The sequence below is a fragment of the Myodes glareolus genome, chromosome 19, assembly GCF_982192425.1.
Source record: "Myodes glareolus chromosome 19, mMyoGla1.1, whole genome shotgun sequence".
In the NCBI taxonomy this organism is placed as follows: domain Eukaryota; kingdom Metazoa; phylum Chordata; class Mammalia; order Rodentia; family Cricetidae; genus Myodes; species Myodes glareolus.
Window position 1 is genome coordinate 45,336,986 of NC_142044.1, and position 20,567 is coordinate 45,357,552.

General features: G+C 51.7%; 2 protein-coding genes across 5 annotated transcripts in view; one reads left to right on the top strand and one right to left on the bottom strand.

Moving 5' to 3' along the window:
* The window catches only part of LOC125407430 (ribosomal RNA-processing protein 7 homolog A), a 32,798-nt gene that overhangs the window by 9,708 nt on the left and 2,523 nt on the right, over window positions 1-20,567 (bottom strand). The window contains exons 3-8 of one of the 3 annotated variants that reach the window (XR_015735662.1): window positions 20,082-20,207; window positions 19,381-19,498; window positions 17,889-17,986; window positions 17,351-17,549; window positions 15,952-16,483; window positions 6,183-8,046 (exon numbers count right to left, since the gene is read on the bottom strand). Coding sequence is in view for 1 of the 3 variants with exons in the window: in XM_087899124.1 (XP_087755250.1) it covers window positions 16,398-16,483; window positions 17,351-17,549; window positions 17,889-17,986; window positions 19,381-19,498; window positions 20,082-20,207 (627 nt within the window). In the remaining 2 variants the exon portion in view is untranslated. Of the gene's footprint in view, window positions 1-6,182; window positions 8,047-13,171; window positions 13,928-15,934; window positions 16,484-17,350; window positions 17,550-17,888; window positions 17,987-19,380; window positions 19,499-20,081; window positions 20,208-20,567 lie in introns of those variants that run through there. The other 2 variants (XR_015735663.1, XM_087899124.1) reach the window with 2 other exon arrangements.
* LOC146890965 (serine hydrolase-like protein) lies at window positions 1,413-16,108 on the top strand. Of its 2 annotated transcripts, XM_087899121.1 has the most exons (12): window positions 1,413-1,470; window positions 2,545-2,694; window positions 2,773-2,886; window positions 3,240-3,281; window positions 3,642-3,661; window positions 3,942-4,016; window positions 5,610-5,719; window positions 6,626-6,705; window positions 11,875-11,909; window positions 13,674-13,756; window positions 14,936-15,032; window positions 15,682-16,108. In XM_087899121.1, exons 1-12 carry the CDS (start codon window positions 1,413-1,415, stop codon window positions 15,799-15,801), a joined length of 984 nt encoding a protein of 327 aa, XP_087755247.1. In that variant the 3' UTR covers window positions 15,802-16,108. The 2 variants fall into 2 exon arrangements, with proteins under 2 accessions (XP_087755247.1, XP_087755246.1); XM_087899120.1 differs by lacking the exon at window positions 1,413-1,470 and having other exon boundaries at window positions 2,481-2,694.

Consider the following 20,567-nt stretch of genomic DNA (forward strand, 5'->3'; position numbering starts at 1 on the left):
TGGTTGCAGGAAGAACCATAAACTAAGATTATGTGAGCACCACCCAAGAACAGACCATTCAAAGGAAATATCTAAGGTTCCAACCTTTGTAGATAGGATCACCTGCCAGCACACTCACCAGGACACCTCTAGACAAATGTCAGCCAATCAGGTCCTGAACCTTAGAAATCCCTCACCCACACCTTTATGACTAAAAAACCCAACTCTAACTGAACTCAGGGCTCTCTGATAATTCCAAAACGTTGGACATGCGGAGAGACCGAGTTTGCAAACTTGTATTCAATAAAGGCTCTTTGCTTTTACATACGGGACTAGGTCTCCTTGTTGGTTTTTGGGGAGACTTCGCAGATCTGGAAATAACAGTCTTCTTTTCCCAGAGTCTGTCCTGTCACTGCTTTGGGGAACTCATAAACATTTCCCAGTGTCCGGGTCTGGGGTTCTCAGGCTAGGACAGTGAGTCGCTCAGTGCCTGGACCACCTCCTGTACCCCCCAGGTCTGCCTGGCAAATTTCAAAAGTTCAAGAGGTGCAGGTTTCTTCTTTTACTGTGAAATTTAATGCTTGCATATGATCATTTGGGAAGTGTTTTGTGGTTTGGGTTCCTAGGGGTTTGTTTTAGGGTGGGTTTGTGTATCCCAGGCTTGCCTGGAGTCCTCATCTGCCTTTCTTGGTGTCCTGAACCACGCCCAAAGCCCTACTCTAGGTTCTTCATCTTTTCTGGACTGAACCAGTTTAGAATCCTTCCTTGCCTGACGGGGTTTCCACCACAGCCCTCTATTACAATACATTCATTTTTTTCATTCAGTAATCAGAACTGGATGGCGCCAGGCCCTGTTGCGTGGACTCGAACACGTGGGGGCATGGATGACATCTTAAGCTGTAAACACAGTTGTCCCACTCCTATGGAAGCCAGAGCAAATCCTCAGAGCACTTTGTTTGCTGAGGGGTCACTGCAGCCTACTCCAGCTGCTGTGGCCCAGGCATGGGTCCTGCCACCTGCCTGTCCTTCAAGCCTTCTCCACTCTCTCCAACACTGCCCTGCCATGCCGCCCCACCACAGCAGCTCAGCCTGAGGACTGAGCTGGGAAGCACCAGAATTCACATGGATGTTCCCAGCTAGGGAACACACACAGGAAGGCTAGGCCTGGGCAGGGCGGGGCCAAGGTAATGGTTGCTGCTTGGGGAGGAACTGGACCTAGAAGTGGGACTGTCCTGGAGGAGGTCTGCGGGGGAGGGAGAGGGGAGTGGCTTGACTGGATTTAAAATCGGAGGGCGGGGCTGGAGCTTCTGAATTCTTCCATCCCTGTGAGCTCCTGAGGGAAGAGTGACAACCCTGAGGACAGAGCAATGGGTGAAAATGCCCCTGGGGCCCCTTAGGTGGTAGTGGGAAGGGGGAGGCCCGCGACAACCGTCATGCACCCACTCACTTACTCGAGCCTGTGGAGGGGACGCTCACCGCCCTCACCACTGGGTGTTCAGACTCAGTCAGCAGTGCTGGGATGCAGTGAGCCAGAGTGTGGGCTCCAAATGAGTGTGGGGGCCCTAAGACTAAAGGAATGTGAGCTTGGCTATTTGGGGTTGCATTTTGGGGTCAGCTCATGAGGAGGTAAGCTCTGGGACACACCTGACCTGAGTACGACCAGCTGGAGTCCTGGAATCATGCTGTCTGCCATAAATCTTCTCTCTCGATCTTTCGAATGAGTTTGGCTACCTTCTGTACCTCCCCGCGGCTCAGTTCCATGGTCTCTGTACTGAAAAAGGCAGTGTTCCAACTCAACATGTGGGCAGCTGGCTTGTGTGAAGTGCCTGGCGCCTGCTAGGAATGGCTTAGAAGATTCTGGCCATTTTCTACTAGCTAGGGTTCAGCTTCCCAGCGTCCACGATATTTAGTGCAAACTCCAGTGTTGGGTTGGATGCTACTCTGAGTGGTGTTGTAAATCCAGAGTCACCTTAAAGACTGTCCTCCAGGACCTCTCATTGTTTCTCTAAATGTAGCTTTAGCGGGCATGGAACTCCCTATACCTGTCTGTCCAGAACTGGCTGCAATTCTCCACCTAGCGTATGATTTAAGTTTTATCATGGGTGTTTATATATGAAAAAGCATAGCTAGCATTCATCATTATATGGTGTTCATTAATGATTTCAGATGTCCATGGGGGTTCTTGGAATGGGATGCTCTACAGTTAAGAGGCACTGTAACCTACTTCAATAAACCAGAAAGGAAACTGAGAATGGAGAGATTGGAAGCCACCAGTCCAAGGTCATACAGCCCCAAACTGGCAGGATTAAAGGCAGCACCCCCAACACACATCTTCCCATTCTGTTCCAACATTAATAAGTTACATCTGAAAAGCCGGTTCAGTTCTCTCACACAGGACAGATGCTTATCTTTCCCTCGTCGGGATATCTGGCAGTCTGTCTGTCAAAAGCCAAGACAGGCCTTTTAGCACTGAAGCCCACGCATGCTGCTGCATACATAGATGAGGGGCTTAGGACATGATGGTTTGGTGGATGCAGGAGATGAATGACTGCTTCTACCTTACAGGTCTGCTCTCAGAGTTGAAGCTGGCTGTGCCCTGGGGTCACATTGCTGTCAAAGTCTGGGGCTCCCAGAAGAACTCTCCAGTTCTCTGCCTGCATGGCTGGCTGGACAATGCCAACTCCTTTGACAGGCTCATTCCTCTTCTTCCACAAGGTGGGCTATGGACTGAGGGGCAGAGGAGGGGTGGAAGGTGCCATGCAGACCCCTCTTTCATTCTCCTCTCTGCTGCAGGTTTTCATTATGTGGCCATGGACTTCGGAGGTCACGGACTCTCGTCCCATCACAACCCAGGTTTTCCATATTATCACCAAAGCTTTGTGAGTGACGTCCGACGGGTGGCAACAGGTAAGCAAGGGTGAAAGTGAGGGCCACGAAGGAGTTGTGAGTGTGTGTTTGTGGGGGAGGGAGTGTGGGTGGATGGGGGTCCTCTGTGACATCCCCTCTATCCCAGGAGTAGGATACAGTGTCGAGGAGGCAGTACAAGCTTGGGAATGGATGTCTGGGGTCTGACTCCAGTTCTCCCAGCAACTGAGAGGAGCGAGCTTGCTTCCTCCTCTAGGAGCTTCCCACAGTGGAGCTGAGCCCCCTCAGCTGGTCTCCTGGGTGGGGTGCTACAGGGATTTGGAGGAAGTCCAAAACCAGGACACAGGAAAACATTCAGAGTACGGCTGTAACTCTTTCCGGCTTTGTGTTTTCAGCCTTTAAATGGACTCGGTTCTCCATCCTGGGCCACAGTTTCGGTGAGTCAGCTTGGGCCAGGCCCTGAGTTCTGTGGAGGGCTATAGGGGAGGGAGAAAGATTGACACAGTGGTACCTGAAACCATTCCCTGCCCCTCTGAAGAGCTATAAGAGGACCCTCCAATACTTATCATAGGGACCGAGCCTCTGGTCTCATGTGAGGGAAGGGGTGGCCTTGTGAGTGTTTTCAGTGAAGGGACCTTGGTGGCCCAGGGAGAGGCTCCAAGTTGAAGATGCAGAGTCCCGACCCCATGGTGGGAGACGAGCTGGGGATGGGACAGGACAGCCCCTAGGAACGTGCTTGGGTGAGGATATTGGCGAGGGGTTGCATAGGATGTCAGCTCTGTTCTCTTGTCTGACAGGTGGCATTGTGGGCAGCATGGTGAGTAGTTGGCTGTTCTGTGGTCACGTGGGACCTTGGTTGGCTAGGAAGAGTCCCTTCACACGATGGATGTTGTGGCCAGCATCTCCTTAGTCAGAGACTGTTTTCACATTCACACTATGTTCTGATAAAGGTCCCTTGTAGAGTTTCTACGTGTCCCATCTAGGGTCACTGGGTCTGCGGTTGGGTCTGGGAGGAGCACACTGGAGGGAGAGCAGACTCCTGCACTGTGAAGCCTGTGCCTTCACCCACTAACTCCATCTCTGTTGTCACTCTCTAGTTCGCCTGTACCTTCCCCGAGATGGTGGACAAACTCATCTTACTGGATACAACACCGTTTGGCCTTGACTCTAATGTAGGAAAAGACTTCTTTGGAGGCTGTGATCGGGACCCCATACTTCCTGGGGACTGGAGGGCGGTGTCATCTCTGTCTCCTGTATGGGACATTAATGAGGCCAGAGAATGTGGCCGAGGGTGGATAAGTTAGCCAGGGATCTCCTCCAGAGAGGGCAGCATCCTGAAGCTTGTGATCCTGAGAATGTCAGTGCCCAGGGTATGGGAAGTCTTTGGAAGCCCAGTGTGTGGCCTGGATTCCTCAGAATTCTGAGGGATTCCGCATAGACCGTGAAACAGCAGAAGGTAGATGAGGGGAGTAGCCATGGGTAGAGGAACTCTGGGCCACAGCAAGCTGCCTGCCCTAACACTTAACCAATTCCTTTATGCTGTGCACATGGAGCACAACCAGATCCATCAGCCGTGAGTGTGGCTGAGGGAAAAACACCAGCAGCGGCACTCACAGCAGCCAGTACCGTTCTGTATCTGAGGCTTGGCTCTGTCCTTACCCACTGTGTGACCCTGAGGATGTTAGTTTGCTCCAGGGGACTCCACTGTGTCTGTTTCCACCCTTCCTTTTTTCTTTTTTCTTTTTATAACTCCAGAATTTATTTTTTTCTTTTTTTCCCCCTTTTTAAATTACTTTCAAAACAATACCAATAAAAATTCCCACTTCCTCCCCTTTTCCCATTTTTTCCCTGCTCCCCCACACACCCTTCCCCCCACCCCTTTTCCAGTCCTAACAGAGGGCAATGCACCCTGCCTGTGGGAAGTCCAAGGCCCTCCCCCACACCTTTCCATTTTCTCCTTTACAAAATAGCCACATCTTCCCTAAGGAAATGAACTCATTCCTTATTATGAGACACGAGATCATTCTGTAACCAAGGCTGGCGATGAACTCCTGGCAATCCTCCTACCTCAACGTCCTAACAGCTGCAATCAGAGTTTGTTTGCTTTTTGTTTCGTTTTGTTTTCTAAGACAGGATTTTCTGTGTATCCTTGGCTTCCCTGGAACTAGCTATGTGTACCAGGCTGGCCTAGAACTCACAGAGATCTGCCTGCCTCTCCCCCTGAAGTGCTGGACTTAAAGGTGTGCGCCACCACTGCCCTGCACACTGTAAGCACTCAGCAACTTCCCATTGCACGAACCATTAACTCATGGGTTAGTGTGGACCCAATACCCAGATTATGGTAAACTTTGATCTTTCGTCTCTGTAATGTCCCACTGATGAAACAAATGTAGAGCCTTTAGGCTTCCTCCTGGGTGGTGTTTGGTGACACTGAGCCCCCAAAACCTGAACCTGCTGGTCTTCTGCCATTGGGAACATGTTTTATGGCTGATGGAATCTGCCTGTTCCCTGAAGCGTCTACCTGCCATTTGTGATGACAGCATTTTCTGACGTCACTGATTTGCCTGCCCTAAGGAATCCTAGTGTCACAGCTCTACAAAGCACATCCCTCCAGCTGTCCCAGGCAACCTGTGCTGAATGAGGAAGGACAGCTAGCATTGACTGATCCCTCAGAGGGGCATGGAGGGCAGCAGGCAGGGCCATGGGGAGGACTGGGACCCCTCATCTGGGGCGTCCCTATTCACCAGCTCTGGCGGAATCCCTAGGAAATGGAGAACATCCTGACCTACAAACGGAGGAACATAGAGCACATGCTGAAGATGGAAGCTTCCCAGAAGTCCCCGAGGGTGTCCAGCCCAGAAGAGCTTTTGCAGGGGTAGGTGCTGACAGCCAGGGCAGGGCAGAGGTGGGCTGGGACCATTGTGCCCTGGTGGGCAACATTCCAAGTGAGGGAGAAGTTACAGCCTCCTCCTCCTGATTGTTCCTCCCTCTCCTCACAATATACTCCCCTCCACCTTTCACCCCCAGTTTGCCTCCTGCTGGGGTGTCACTCAGTGGACTTCTCAGAAGCCCCATGTTGTCACCACCCCTCTTTCCTCATGCTGCCTGTGGGGAGGGGCTCTTTCCTCTCCCCACGTTCACGCTCTATGGCACAGCTCTTCCCTCTGACTACCAGCCTTAGGATCCTCAACAATAAACCCACAGTTCTCTCCCACTCTCCTGATAGAGTTGTCAGGCAGCCTACACCCCAAAACAACCACCTGCCTCATGCCCATGTTGTCCTCTAAATTCTGCACTCATGGTCCAACTGGGATTGCCGTGGTCATATCTGTACTCACTGCGTCTGCAATATGTGTGGTAGGGACAGGGTTTCCCTTTTGTGTCTGTTCTCCAGAGGAAGGGACACACACAGAATAACAGGCAGATGCGCTGATGCTGAAATTCCCCACTGATTCTGAAGAACATGCGCATTGTTCATGGGTAGCCTCCCTTCCCTCCATCTCCTTTCTTCTGTCTTCCTGGAGGTCGAACCTAAGTCCTCCAGTACTTTACCCCTGATTCACATCCTTGGCCCTTATTTTCATTGTTTATTCATTTTAGAGAGATTTCGCTAATATTCCAGCTTGCCTTGAAATCACAGTGTAGCCATGACTGGCCTTGAATTCAAATCCTTCTGGAATTCAAAATGGGCGCAGTATCTCTTGCTGCCTGCTTTCCTTTCTGTCCGACCCCTGGGCTTGATCGAGGCTTGGTTCCTTTAGAGTCTTCCTGTCTCCCCCAGGCTCCTGAGTAACAACGCCCACCTGAGTAAAGAGAGTGGGGAGCTCCTGCTGCAGAGAGGAACCACGAAGGTGGACACAGGTAAGGACCGCCTGTCATTACTGAGGGAGAACATGGGAGGGCGCATGTGCCAAGCTGACACTTGGTGCCTGAGCTGCTTCATTGACTCCCCCATCGCCTCATACACAGTCCTGGAGAGCAGGGAAACTGAGGCTGCACATTGCCGAGGACCAGGTACAGTGTCACATAGGCATTGCAGAAGGCCGCACTCTGTGTGAAGGTTGGTAGGGTTTTGGACTAAAGTTGGTGACTGTCATGGCTGTGCCCTGCCGGGCCTATGTGGAGGAGGTTTGCAGAGGATGTGGAGATGCCGTGGCCCTGGCAGCCACTGACGACGTGAGAGTCTTCTGTGTTACTTCTTCCATGTATTTGTTAAATACCCTTACTAAGGGTCTGAGAGGTACAGCTCCCCCTCAAGACTGTGAGTGTGGCAGTGAGTCCCACTGTCCCTGTCTCCATGGGTGCAGACTCTGTAGGTGACCCAACTCCAGGGGGCACCCTTTACAAATGCCCTTTGTGGAAATGACATCTGGGAATGGGCAAGGGGGAGGCTGGGCAAAAAATGTAAATATTAGGAGAGAAAAAAGAAGACAAACAGGCTTTAGACAATTGTCAGTTACTGCAGCAGAATTATCTGAGAACTTCAAGAAGCAAGGGTTTGACTCCCAGTTGCAGGGGACTGCCCATCATGATGGGGAGGGCTTGGCGGCAGGAGCAGGAGGCAGTTGGTCACATTGTGTGTACAACGAGGAAGCAGAAAGAGGTGAATGCTGGCCCTCAGCTCACTCTTTTGTTCAGTCCCAGATGCCAGTTCACTGGATGGTGCTGCCCACAATCAGGGTAGACTGCCCCACTTCAGTCGATTCTAGAAACTCCCTCTGAGACATGCCAGAGGTTTGTTTCCATGGTGATTCTAAAGCCTGTCAAACAGACATTCCAGATTAACCATAGTAACAAACAACCACTGAGTAAATATGAGTGTCCTGGGGAGGGCTCAGAGCCGCTCTCGGGTGAGGTAAAGGCTTCTGAGCGGTGTTGTGATGAGACAGAAAGTACCCCAGATTGGGCACAAAGCCAGAGTCCCTGTGGGTGCTAGCATAACAACCATGGGACTCCCCCAGTTTTGTAAGGAAACAGACAAGGTCATTAGATTGTTGCTTTCACAGGCTGACAGGCTCAACTGAGGTTGTGAAAATCCAGTGCCATGGGGTTGGGCAACTTGTCAAATCCTGTTGGCCAAGAGGAAGACAGGAGGGAGTGATGGGCACTGCAGCTTCTGACCCTGGCAGAGACAAGGAACTCCTGTCCTGTGTGACTCTAATTCCAACTGCTGATTGAGGCCTCCTGGGCTGCACACTGTACCTGTAGGGAAGGATATAACACCAAGTGAGGGTCACAGGGAGCAGGCCTGGAGTGTTTGGGTACAGACTGCCATTCAGATCTATTGCTTTAGTCCTGAGCCTGTCTCCCTACCCTACAAACCCATAGGAAGGTTGAGGGTCTAGGCTTTTGTGCTTCACAAAGATGGCAAGTCAGGGTTCCCTGGACAGAAATGGGTTAATCCAGAAAAGGCATGGTCCCTGCCAGTCCAGGAATTACAACTGGGTCCCCGAGTTGCCTGAAATGTGGGCAGAGATGGTGAATGATCACAGAAAGGACATTGGGCATTGCTGAGTAGGTGAGCCTTGTGCTGGGGAGGAGGCAAGTGGTTGGAACTTTGTGGCGGGAGCACCCCTCTGTAGCAGAATTAACTTAGCAGGAGGTAAATCCAGATCCTGCTGGCTCTCTGGATACATACACTGTTTGGAAACATTATTCTCGGTCTAAACCCCCCAACCCATACACACATGTATGTGCACATTCTCTCTCTCTCTCTCTCTCTCTCTCTCTCTCTCTCTCTCTCTCTCTCTCTCTCTCTCTCTGTCATATGATCTGAGACTTGCAGGTGACGAAGAGGACTTAGGCGTCCACTTCCAGCCAGAGAGAGTTCCCAATAAAGCCAAGGCATGAGTCTAAAGCTGATTTAACCAGGAAGATGAACCATGATCAGGAGAGAGCCATGAGCTCAGCCTTCCTCATATGCCTGTCTAAACACAAGTGTTCCAACCCACAGTCCCAGCTATCAAACAGGTATGGTGGCCTCCTATTCAGAAACCCTAGCACTTGGGAGATTGAGCCAGGAAGACAGTGCTGTGAGGCCAGCCTGGGTTGTATAGTAAGACTCTATGTAACTCAAGCAAACAACAAAAGCAACACATCCTACTGGCTACAGGTGTTCTGCAAAGAGGGATAGCACAGCTCTGTCTAGGACCCCTGAGGACAAAGCAAGAGGCCCTACCAGTCTCTAGGCAGGGAAGCCCTGCCCGCCCCGCCAGGATGCTGAAATGCCTGTCATAAACCCGGCTGCATTCAGTCAAAAGCAGATCCATCTGTCTGGCTTGAACAGTTTCACAGAGACACTTGGCAAGGGAGCCGGTGAGAGACCTAATAACACAGTCACCCAGTACAGGCAGCAACAGGGCTCTGAGGGCCATGTCTGTAGTCAGAGACCTCTCTGCAGGTCAATGCTGGATCTGTCTGTGACTCTGGCGAGTCCCAGCAGAGATAGGGAGGACGGAGTAGAAGACTTCTGAGTTCCCTGATGTTGCAGATGGCAGGGTCTCCTAGGTGAGAAGTTGGAAGTTGTCACCACGGGCAGAATTAGCAGCTGGCAGTCTCTCTGGGGGGCTGTCTGTAAGTGTTCAAGGGTCAAGGCCTGTTTGATTTTTGTCTCTTTTTCAACGACATCTGTTTGCTTTTGCTTTTTAAAAAAATTTACTTATTATGAATACAGTGTTCTGCCTGCATGTATGCCTGCATGCTAGAATTGAGCACCAAATCTCATTATGGATGATTTTGAGCCGTGATGTGGTTGCTAGGACCCGAACTCAGGACCTCTGGAAGAGCAGCCAGTGCTCTTAACTGCTGAGCCATCTTTCCAGCTCACATTTGTTTGTTGTGTCTGTGTGTGTGTGTGTGTGTGTGTGTGTGTGTGTGTGTGTGTGTGCGCGCGCGCACATGTAGAAGCTGGAGGACAACTTTTGAGATTTGGTTCTCCCTATCCACTATGTGAATTCCTGGGATTGAACTTGGATCTTCAGACTTGGTGACAAGTGCCCTTACCCACTGAACCATCTTAATGGTCCCAGCAGACTCTTTGTTTTGTTTTGTTTTTGTTTTTTTACAAACAAAATCCACAGAGAATAGACCTAGGACCTACTTTCCATTCTCCATGCTCTGGGGCATGTCCAGGGCTTTGCTTTCTAGAAAAAAAGCCCTTCTTGCACCTTCTCAGGGCTACCAGGATGCCAAGCGGGTAAAGCTGGCCAGGAGGTCACATGCTGCTTGTGTGGGGCCCACCTCTCATCCAGACACATATCCCCTCCTGCTGGGAGCTCGCGGCTCTCCTCCACCCAGCTAGCTAACACGTGTCTTAGAATCAGACACTTTGTGTAAGGCAATCTGACGCTGCCTAACCTCTAGGTCTGAGCAATGCAGAGGGGTGAGACCCAGCCCCTGCCATCAGGAAGCTCCCTGTCCAGTGGGGATTGGACAGAAAAGCAGCAAGTGATGATTCAACCTGCTGAGTGGCAGTTGTGCTGAGGGGACAGGGGGTGAATGGGGTTAGGCCTAAAGGGAGAGAAAACAGCATGTGTGATGAGAGTCCCCTTGCTCTCTTAAGGGTTACTCTAACACAAAGACTTACATGTGTGTGGTGTGTGTTTCTGTGCATTTCTGTTGAGGCCACAGGTTGACGTCTGTGTCTTCCTCAATTCCTCACCACATTTTAAAGAAGTTGTATGATATCAGAAGGCAGAGGCAGGCAGATCTCTGTGTGTCTGAGGCCAGCCTGCTCTACAGAGCTAGTTCTAGGACAGCCAGTGTTGTTACATACAGAAACATTGTCTTAAAAAATGAGAATAAAACATCAAAACCAGGTAACTTAATAAAAGTGCAAGGTTTGGTGCATAGTTCATTGGTAGAGTGCTTCCTCAGCTTGCAGAGGTCCTGGGTTCCAACCACAGCACTGCACAAAAAGACAGAAAATTTAGGTGACGGCTATGGAGGATGGAAGCCCCGAGTGCAGTGTGGGCATCTACCCCGCCTATGCCCACTCCATGGCTTTATCTCAGTTTTAAGTATATCCAGTGTTGCAGACATAGAATTGCTTTCACTCCTCTCTAGACTTCGCCTGGAGTGGTTTCTCTTCTTGAGTGCAGAATTGTGGCATTAAAATCTGATATGTGTCTTTTTTATGCATTCTGCAATGTGAATCATTTACTTGTTTGATTCTAAACTGTATTTGTTTGAAAGTTTGAAGATTGGGGACTTAGCCAATTTGCAAGTGTTTGGATCTGACTTCACCTTTCTTTGGTGATTGTGCATGAGGGAGCTCAGCAGACTACTTGTAGGCAGCCCTCCAACTAACCTTGTTGAAGCAGGGCCCCCAGAATTGGCTTTTCCATTCCCTGCCAGCTCCTGAAAACTTCCAAGGCTTGTGAGTTACTACACGGCAGCAGAGGCTGCTCTGCCCACCCCCACACTCCTACGGACATAATGATTTCTCCAGGAATCATTAACATGGCCCAGGAGGGCATGGCTACACCCTTCTAGATGGCTAAAGTTGTCAGTCATCCATGTCAGGAACCAAATGTGGGAAGGAATGCCATGGTTCTCGATTACTCTCTGTTCCTAAGGCAATGAACAGTTTCTTTCTCTGCGATGGGAGTTGGAGCCTAGAGTGGTGCGCATGCCTTAAATCTCAGCAACTAGAGACAGAGGCAGGCAACTCTCTTTGAGTTGAGGCCAGCCTGGTCTACATAGTGAGTTCTGGGCCATGGAGGGCCACACAGTGAGATCCTGTTTAACAAGAAAGACTGGAAAGGAAAGAGAGACCCGTGTTGTCTCCATCCTCATCCTTCCCATCTTTTGGGGCCCAGATGTCCAGATGCGGTGGACATCTTGACCAAGCTCTGCTCTTGAGGAATCCCAGAACGGAAGTTCAGGGCTGGCTGACATCAGGGTAGCTTTCACCAGACCAGATAGCAGACATGAGCCCTCTGTGGAAAGACTGGGACTTCTGAGGAAGCCAGGTGAGTCCCTTCCTGTATCAGGTGACCCTGAAACCACCATGCTTTGTGCTTTCCCCAGGTCTGGTGCTGAACAGGGACCGGAGGATCTCTCTGGTAAGTGCCACTGTCTTCCAGCTTCCCTCACAGAATGCCTGTGGTCTCTTCTTTAAAAGTAGTTTTAGAATTATATGCATACTTTGGCTGCTGGGTCGTATTAAATACACTGTCATGTGTAACCATCACCAACACTGATAGCCCAACCTTTGTCATCCTCAGTAAACACTGAATCCATTAAAACACTAAGTTCTCATCCATCTCGCCAGCAACCCCTAACCAGTGTTTGCCCTTCTGGGCTTGGGTTCTCCTCAGCATCATGCTGTCCGGATTCTTTCATGGGAAACGCACATCCATGTTCATACTTGTGAGACTGAATCTTAACTGTTTCGTTCTGGAGACTTTAATCCCAGAATGTGTGGGCAAAGCAGCTTGCGCGCATTCTGTCTCTTTTTGTGTGTGTCAGTTTAAGGGCAGGACAACTCATGGGAGTCTCTCCTTCCTCCATGAGTGTCAGGGACCAAACTCAGCTTGACAGCCAGTGTGTCTATCCACTGCGCCATCTAACTGGCCCACAGCACATTTTCTATGTCCATTCCTCTGCTGACAGACATTGGGGTTGAGGTTTTGGCAATTAAGAGCAATGCTACTGTAACATGGGGGACAAATGTTTGAGACCTGGCTTCCGGTTCTTGGCTTTGCCAGAAGAGACAGCGGGAGCCCGCAATGACTCGTGACTAATCTTTGGAGAAGGCGCTAAACTGCTGTCCACAGAGGCTACACTATTTTATGTTCCCACCAACGATGCACAAGGGTTTTGACTTCATCCCCAATCTCTAACACATATGCAGGTTGGAGGGGTGCTGGGTATTGAACCCTAGGACGTGTATAGGCTAGGCAAGTGTTATACAGTGAGCTACATCCCCAGATCTTTCTCCCAGTTATGTCTTTATACATGTGTACATACATTGACAGACTCTCTTCCCAAGTGTCTTTTCATCCATGCGCATGGACACAGACACAGACCCTTGTCTCAGGACTTTGCATCCTTTCCACATTCTCTTGCTGAAGTCTCTCACAGTTAAAGAAGCCAGTTGTGGGGCTAGAGAACAGAGGTGGGCTCCCCTGGAGGAGGACCCCAGAAGTCTGGGGCACAGCAGGGCACATCGACCTGGGTCCAGGTCTCACACCTTGTGTCTATGCAGAATGTTTAAGCTGGTAGTTCATTTGACTTGGCTGTCCCCTGATCCTAGCCTGTATATCACCCCTGCCCTGCGTGTGTCCTAGTGTCCGTCAGTAGCTGCACGGGTTTGGAGGCCTCCTTGTGCCCTGCAGCACAGGTGTATTAAATGCAAGGACAGAGCAGTGAGTGCCGGCTGGAGACACAGGTACAGTGGACACAACTCTGTTGTGGTCCAAACACACTGTCAAATGGAAGCAGTATCCTGAAGGGAATGAGCTCTGTGTGACCAGAGCCCAGAGTCCACAGCTGGACTGTGTACCGGGAGGGGTCTGCGGGGGGCTCCTCAGTCCTCAATAGGTCCACAAGTCACCTCCAGTCAACAGCTATACCTGACTGAAAAGGGTTCTGTGAGTGGAGTCTACATTCACTGAGGGGAGAATGGATATGGGGGATGGGAGACAGAACTTTGGCAGATGGAAGCTAAGAAGCCTTGATTAGTAAGGGACGTGGTGGACACTGGCCTCCTGGGGAGGGTGACCCTGCTGACCTCACTGGAACCCAGCTGCCCTGAAATAAGGACTCTGACTGCAGGTGGACATGGAACATCATGGTAAGGATTCACCCCGGTTTTGTTTCTGCAGCCAGAGAACGTCTTTGACTTTGTCAGCAAGGAGATGTGTGTCCAGTTCATCAGCAGCCTGCAGGCCGATGTGCTGCTGATCAAGTGAGTGTAGACCCAGTGCCCTTGACAGACCCAGGAATCAGGAACCTGAGGGAGCCTGGCACAAGGTGTCCAGTTCCCCAGGTGACACCACACACGACTGTCCACTCAGGCTTTCTCAGGAACCATCTTTGTCAGCAGGTGCCGGGAGGGGAAGGCCAAGGAAGCAGCAGCCTGGGAGCAGAGGGCAGGGGTGAGGACGGCGGCATAGACCGGCAGGTCTCTGGGGAAACCTGACGTGGGCTGTGCTTATGATTCCACTTCCCATGCTCAGAAACCAGAATGCACGTCACAGACACGGCACTGGAATCGGGGGACCTGGAGTCCCGCTCTGTTAGTCCAGGTCGTCCTGTTTGCGTGCACAGCTTCAGGAAGGAGGCACCTGGAGCGATGTGGAGGGGACACACCCCTAACCAGATCCCCAGATTAACCCTGATGACCAGGGGGTAGCAGACATCCAGCATTGTCTTTACATTTGGGAATTTTGAATTAGAAACTTTTCCTGGTTTAGCTACTCATAGTTCGTCTAGCCCGATCCTTTCCTAGGTGCTTTGTGGTGACAGCGACAGCCATTCAGGGGACATTTGACACGAAGGCTTGAATTGGAGCTAGGATGACTGGAGGCTCAATACTTACTTTATAGTTAAAATTTCAACTCCTTATGGGGTTGTAGGAATGTTAACACTGTTATAAATTAAGGTGAATTTGAATTAAAAAACAAGGAACTGCCTGGGCATGGTGGCTCACACTTGCAATTCAGGACTAGGGAGGGCATGGCTCGGCTGTGACAAGCCTGAGGCCAGCCTAGGCTACAGTGTGCTTCAAACACGGAGGGGAATGTTGCGTGATCTCTACATTATACCTCAGTAGGTTCTATTTTAAAGAAAAGCCTGGCCTTGAGAGCCAGTTCAAATCTCAGCCCACCTTTCAGTGGTCCCCACTTCCGCGGTACAGAAAGCTGCACCCCAGCAGGCACTCAGCTCGTGCTAGCCCTGCTACCAGCTCTAAGAGGAACCTGGTACTAAATGACTGGACCCCGGGATCAGTCTAGGATCAAAGGGACATAGCTGAAGGAAAATCAGAATCAGTCTAGGCTTGGGCTCTTCAGGTCCTGAAACACACACAGGGCAGAGGGCTCCGTTAAGACTCAGACATGAGACACCCCAACTTCTTGCTGCCCAGAGCAACACAGGGGTACTTTGAAGTGAGACGAGAGAATGACGACAAGAAGGAGCCACTGCTCTTCATGCTGGACACGCTAAGAGTCATCCTACAGGAGGTAAGGCATGTGGCCCGGGTAGGTGACAAGTTGGACATGTCTGTTCTGAACCCCACCTCAAAGAATCAATGGCTTCATATTTCCTGAGACGGTGCCTCATCCCTCCATGGCCAGGCCCCAGAAATCTGGGACACATAGAGTTCAGGACCCTAACCCCTGGCCACGCTTACTCGTGGGGTGCACTTCTTAGAAGCAGCCCTGTGCTTGCCTCCACTGCTCCTGGAACCAGCACATTGGCAAGTGTGATGGCTACAGGGCACGAGGAGACCCGTGGTAGATCCAGCAGCCTGTGTAGGACCTGGCCCTCCCTGGTCATCATGCATTTAGAATCCCCGAGGCCTGGAACCTCTACACACAGCCATGTGCCACCCCAAAGGGCATCTGCTATTCAGGCTTCTGTGCAGTGGGAGCTGTCTTGACACCTGCCTTGCACAGAGTGCTTCATCTCTATCAGAACTGGCAGAAGTGACCCTGACTGTGAATGCCCAGATTAGCACTGTAGCCTCACAGTTCAGATGCCTACATTACTGGAACAGCCCCCAAGTCCCCAGGCTGCTGGTAATAGAGGTTGCCTCTGACCCCCTTGGAGACACGCAGCTGTGGAAGTCTCCTGCGTGAGCAGCATCTCACCTCCTGCCCCTTTCTCCAGCAGTTCCAGTATGTGGAAGTCCCAGGCAATCACTATGTCCACATGAATGAGCCCCACCTTGTGGCTGGATTCATCAGCTCTTTCCTACAGAGCCAACCCAGGACCTCTTCCAGGCTGTAGCTCTGGCCTTGGAGCTGTTGACACTGTCTACCTAGCACCCTCTCCCACAAAATAGGTGGGGTGGGTCTCACTGTGCTCGAGACCAAGAGAGGCGGCAGAGAAGACAGGTGGCAGAGCTAGAAGCAAGGGGAAATAGAAGAAGATTCTAACCTTTAATACGTGACTTCAGGAAGGGGACAGGTGATCTGGGGCTTGCGGTTGGTGAGCTGTACTAAGCTGGTGTCGCTGAGGGAGCAGGGCTGCGGTTGGGTCTCTGGTGCTTGTGTTTATCACCAGTCTCTGTGGAAATAAAATCTTCCTCCCTCTTTCCTGCCCTCCAAATGGCTCTGTTGCCAGCAGGGATTCATGGAGGGTAACAGGTTCAGAGCAGAGAGCAGTCACATTTCCCAGGAGTGTCCTTACAGGCCCGAAGAGGCAGGGGCAGCTCCTCAAGACCAAATCCTCCTCTTGTCCTGATTTCCAGCCTGCGTGGGTGTAGAGGCGGAGCTGTGGGAGGCAGCAGCTTCTTCTGTGGGAGACCTGGCATCTGCTCCCCTAAGCACGGTCCCCGAGGCAGCAGGCCTGTCGGTCTTTGTGTTCCCCACACCCAGAACAGCTCAGTAGGGTCGGAATTTGCGTTGGGCACGCATCAGTTCAATCCTCTGCTTGTCCTCCTCGAACTTCTTGCGCAGTTGTGCTAGGTCTGGGGGTGTGAAGGGAACAGGACGGGTCACAGAGTACCTGTGCAGGACCTGCCAGCTACCCCACTAAAGGGACCTCCTCACCCTCATGTCCCAGGGCGGCTCTGCTCTCTCCCTCACCCTCCCCATACCCCTTCCATCCTGACTACACGGTCAAGGTCAGGCGCCTGCAAGGAATCAGAACTGGACGCTGACTACTGCCACTCTGGGGGCTAGGCTGAGGTGGGAGATGATGGTGTATGATATTCTGAGTAGACAATGTATCAGGGGAAGAGAGGCCCAGAGAAAGCAGGACTCCTAACCCCTCTGTTCCCCACGAAGAAGCAGTCCCAGGGGTCCCTTTCCCTAGATGAGGCCTTGCAGTAGGGTGCTCCAGAATTCAGTGTGTAAACGGTCACCAAGTGACCCAAGTTAGAGGTGGCACCTGCCGCTGTCAGGAGGGACGGTCAACAGGGGCTGCTCAGGTGAAGGTGCGGTCTGGGGCCTAGGACCAGGAGCATGTGGGAAAGACAGTGCAGCAGGTGTCAGTGCCAAAAGGTGGGGTCTGAAGGCAGAGGTTGAGCCCCCACCCCATGCTCAGGAGAGGACCCAGAACTGTCCTGAGAGCAGGATGCCTACCGACAGCAGGAAGAGCAGGTCCTCCCATAAGAAACACTTGGATAGGAGCCCAAGTCCCTCATGTGCCCCATCCCTCATTCCCTCAGCACTCTGTAGTCAGACTGGCTGGGCTCCTGGGCAAATACTATTTATATCAGAGGAGCAGTAGGGGCATTGCACACAGAGACTCTAACCCTGAGCCTCTATCAGATGTGCCTCAAGCCACCCTGTTTCTTGCCCAAGGCCTGTGGGGTCCCTCAGGTGTTCCTTACGCTCCATCTTGGTCTCTCGGTGCTGCCAGGCGTAGAAGTTGAGCAGCTCCTTGCGGGCACGCTTCCTTTTCTCCTTCTCAAGAACGCGCAGGCTGGCCGCTTCTGTTCTAGGGAGCACAGGCCTACGGCCCCGGCGGGTCACCTTCACCCAGCCCTCCTCATCAGGGACTCCTTCTTCCTCCTTGGCCTTAGTTTCCTCCTGTGTGGAAGAGGATGTTGAAGGGCAGGGCTGTGCAGCAGCAGCATGCCTGACTGGCTAGGGGCCCACTGCTGCCTCCTGCGGTAAAGTACCTTGAGCATCAGTGTCTCCTGGCCTCAATAAATGTCGATCAGACATATCAACGACACTACCCTCACCTACTGACCCTTTAGAGTCCATGTCACCCAGTCAGATGGCCCAGGTTTCCACAAGCAAAAATGGAAGCCTGCACTCCCTCTGGTAACCAAGGACAGGCACCACACGACAACATACAATACTTGTGGTACCACCTTCCCACGGCTACAGCGTTGATACCTGGGGACCTGCTGGAGCCCCTACCTCAGCTATCTTCTTGTCGTAGGCGTCCATGAAAGTGTCTACTTCGACCCTCAGGGCCTCAGGGTCGAGCACTGAATCTTCGTAGTCACTGATCCACTCTGAGGGAGAAGGGAGCATGTGTGAAGCGTGTGCTGCTGGGCAGGTTGAAAGACCCTGGGGACCAGAGCTCTTAAGAGCATGGTTGCTCTTACAGAAGACCCAGGTTCAGTTCCAAGCTCCAACATGGTGGCTTCTAACCACCCATAACTCCAATTCCAGAGATGTACCCTCTTCTGACTTCCTTGGATACAAAACATACATGTGGTATTCAAACACACAAAAGTAAGATGTTTAAAAATTAAAGAAAAAAAGAAAAAGAGCAGACTCTAAAAGGCCTTCATTTGTCTCCTCCAAAACCTCTACTGGTGCAGCCTGGCTCCTGGGCTTTGTAGTCCGGAGGGGGAAAAACAGCAGCTGCCTCCTGAAAACAGCCAGCAGGCATCTCCTTCCACAGAGGGCACTAGTTCTCATGCCATGGCATAAAAGCACCGCAATGAGACAGGGAAGGCAGGGGCACACTGATGGAAGCTATTAGCCTCCACAGTCACTCTGGGGCATTCCAAACCTCCATTTGAAGCTGTTCCCTAGTCTTCTCTCAGCCAGGCCATGCCAGCAGCTCTGCACAGTGAATTATTCATTTTTAAAGATTTATTATGTATACAGTGCTCTGTCTGTATGTTTGCCTGCAGGGCAGAAGAGGGCACCAGGTGTCATTAAGAATGGTTGTGAGGGGCTGGAGAGATGGCTCAGAGGTTAAGAGAATTGCCTGTTCTTCCAAAGGTCCTGAGTTCAATTCCCAGCAACCACATAATGGCTCACAACCATCTGTAATAAGGTCTGGTGTCCTCTTCTGGCCTGCAGGCATATACACAGACAGAATATTGTATACATAATAATAATAAAAAAAAAGGAATGGTTGTGAACCACCATGTGTTTGGTGGAAAATGAACTCTAGAACAGCCAGTGCTCTTAACCTGCTGAGCCAGGTCTACAGCCCATGAGCACTGATTTGATGATGCTTTGCTGTCTGGGTTTGTGCTCTTAACTTATGTAAATGGCTGGCCATATACATAATACACTCATTTGAAACCATAACTACAGCTATCATAGAATGTCCTGTTCTCCAAGTCAGACAGAATGCAGAAGTGACTGACTCAGAGTCGATATTCACGCTTCACCCAGATATGGCCAGCAAGCTGGGATCCTTTAGCAGAGGCACCTGGGGTCAAGGTTCAGGTGCTAGGAAGGTTCTAGTAGCAACAGGCCTGACCCTTACCTGGTGCCAAAGGCTCAGGCTATGTCCTGATATGTCTCAGACACAGCCCTGATAGTTGAGGTCCCTTGGGAAGAGGGAGCCCCAGCTTGTGGCATTCACAGATGCTGGCCCCATTAAGCGTCCCTCACCAACCCAAGCCTGGGGGAGGAAGCACTGGACACTGCCAGCGGTACTGACTATGAATCCCGCTCTTCACGGGGTGGCTCTCTGTAGAAACCAGCAATGGGCCCTTCAGATTCAAGGCAGCTGACACTCCACTTGGCTTCTGGAACACCACATAAGCTACCTGAAAGCCCTGGGGGGAGAGAGAGAGAGAGAGAGAGAGATCTGCGTGGAGCCTTTCCACTGGTGACACAAGGTCCCCATACCTGCCCTGGACCGGGGGAGATGGTGCCAGGCTGCTTTATGTATCATCCCAGAGTCTGGGTGAGGGGCAGCCATGCTCCTTGCTAGCCAACCGCTGCTGGGACACCCGTGGGCTCAGTGAAAAGCAGGCTCATCCCAGGCTAGGGCGCGTCATGAACAGACAAGGCACAAACTCAGGGTCAGACCCCCTTGTACCTCACGGAGACATGAGGGAACCTGAGGAGAGGGGAGAGGAGCAGGGCTCCTGGAGCCAGGGCCCCAGTCTTGAGAAGGAAGCTACGGAAGTGGAAAACGTCCTCTGGGAGACTGCAGAGCAGACAGGGAAACAGGAAGTCCAGGAATGTGGCCCACCTGAGAGAATCAGAGCCCATCACCTGACAACCGCCTAGAGCACACACTGCAGAGACTACCCAGAGCCACAGAGTGGTCTGTCTGAGAGTCCACTGCTGAGCCCACCCAGGCCCCACCCACCTGCCCCCCTCAGTGGAACCTGGCGGTACTGGGCAGCCTACCGGAACTGGCTTGGGGTGAAAAAACTTAGAAGTTGGCTCCTTAGGGCTCTCGGCAAGGTCAGGCTTCTCTTGCAACTCCACTGTCTTGATGGCGCCACAGGAGGCCAGGAGTCGGGACAGGCACTCCTGCCATGGTCAGAGGGGAGCAGAGCATGAACACCCACGGCTCCTCAGGGTCTCCGGGCACCCACAATAGCCCAGAACGACTCGGAGCCCAGGTTGACGAAACCCAGGGGGCCTGAGTGCCCGACCCTGAGTAGCTCCCAAGACAACATGGAGGCAGATCTTTCTAGCCTGCCATGGCAGATGAGGATTTCCAATGTCACTGACTTCAGAGGACAACTGATTAAGCTTTACCACTAAGTCTGAGAGAATCAGTGCTGGTGTTGGGCTCGGCATGGTGGTCAGCTTTGGCAGGAAAATACGAGGGGACTTTTTAGTTTGTGCTAATTACACATAGGGGTGGTCAGCTTTCGATAGGCAGCC

Bases quoted from the DNA above. Each gene is read 5' to 3' on its own strand.
- LOC146890965 (XM_087899121.1), top strand. From the start codon at position 1,413: ATGCACCCACTCACTTACTCGAGCCTGTGGAGGGGACGCTCACCGCCC. The intron at 6,706-11,874 runs GTAAGGACCGCC...TGCTTTCCCCAG, and splicing joins AACCACGAAGGTGGACACAG to GTCTGGTGCTGAACAGGGAC. The intron at 11,910-13,673 runs GTAAGTGCCACT...TTGTTTCTGCAG, and splicing joins GGGACCGGAGGATCTCTCTG to CCAGAGAACGTCTTTGACTT.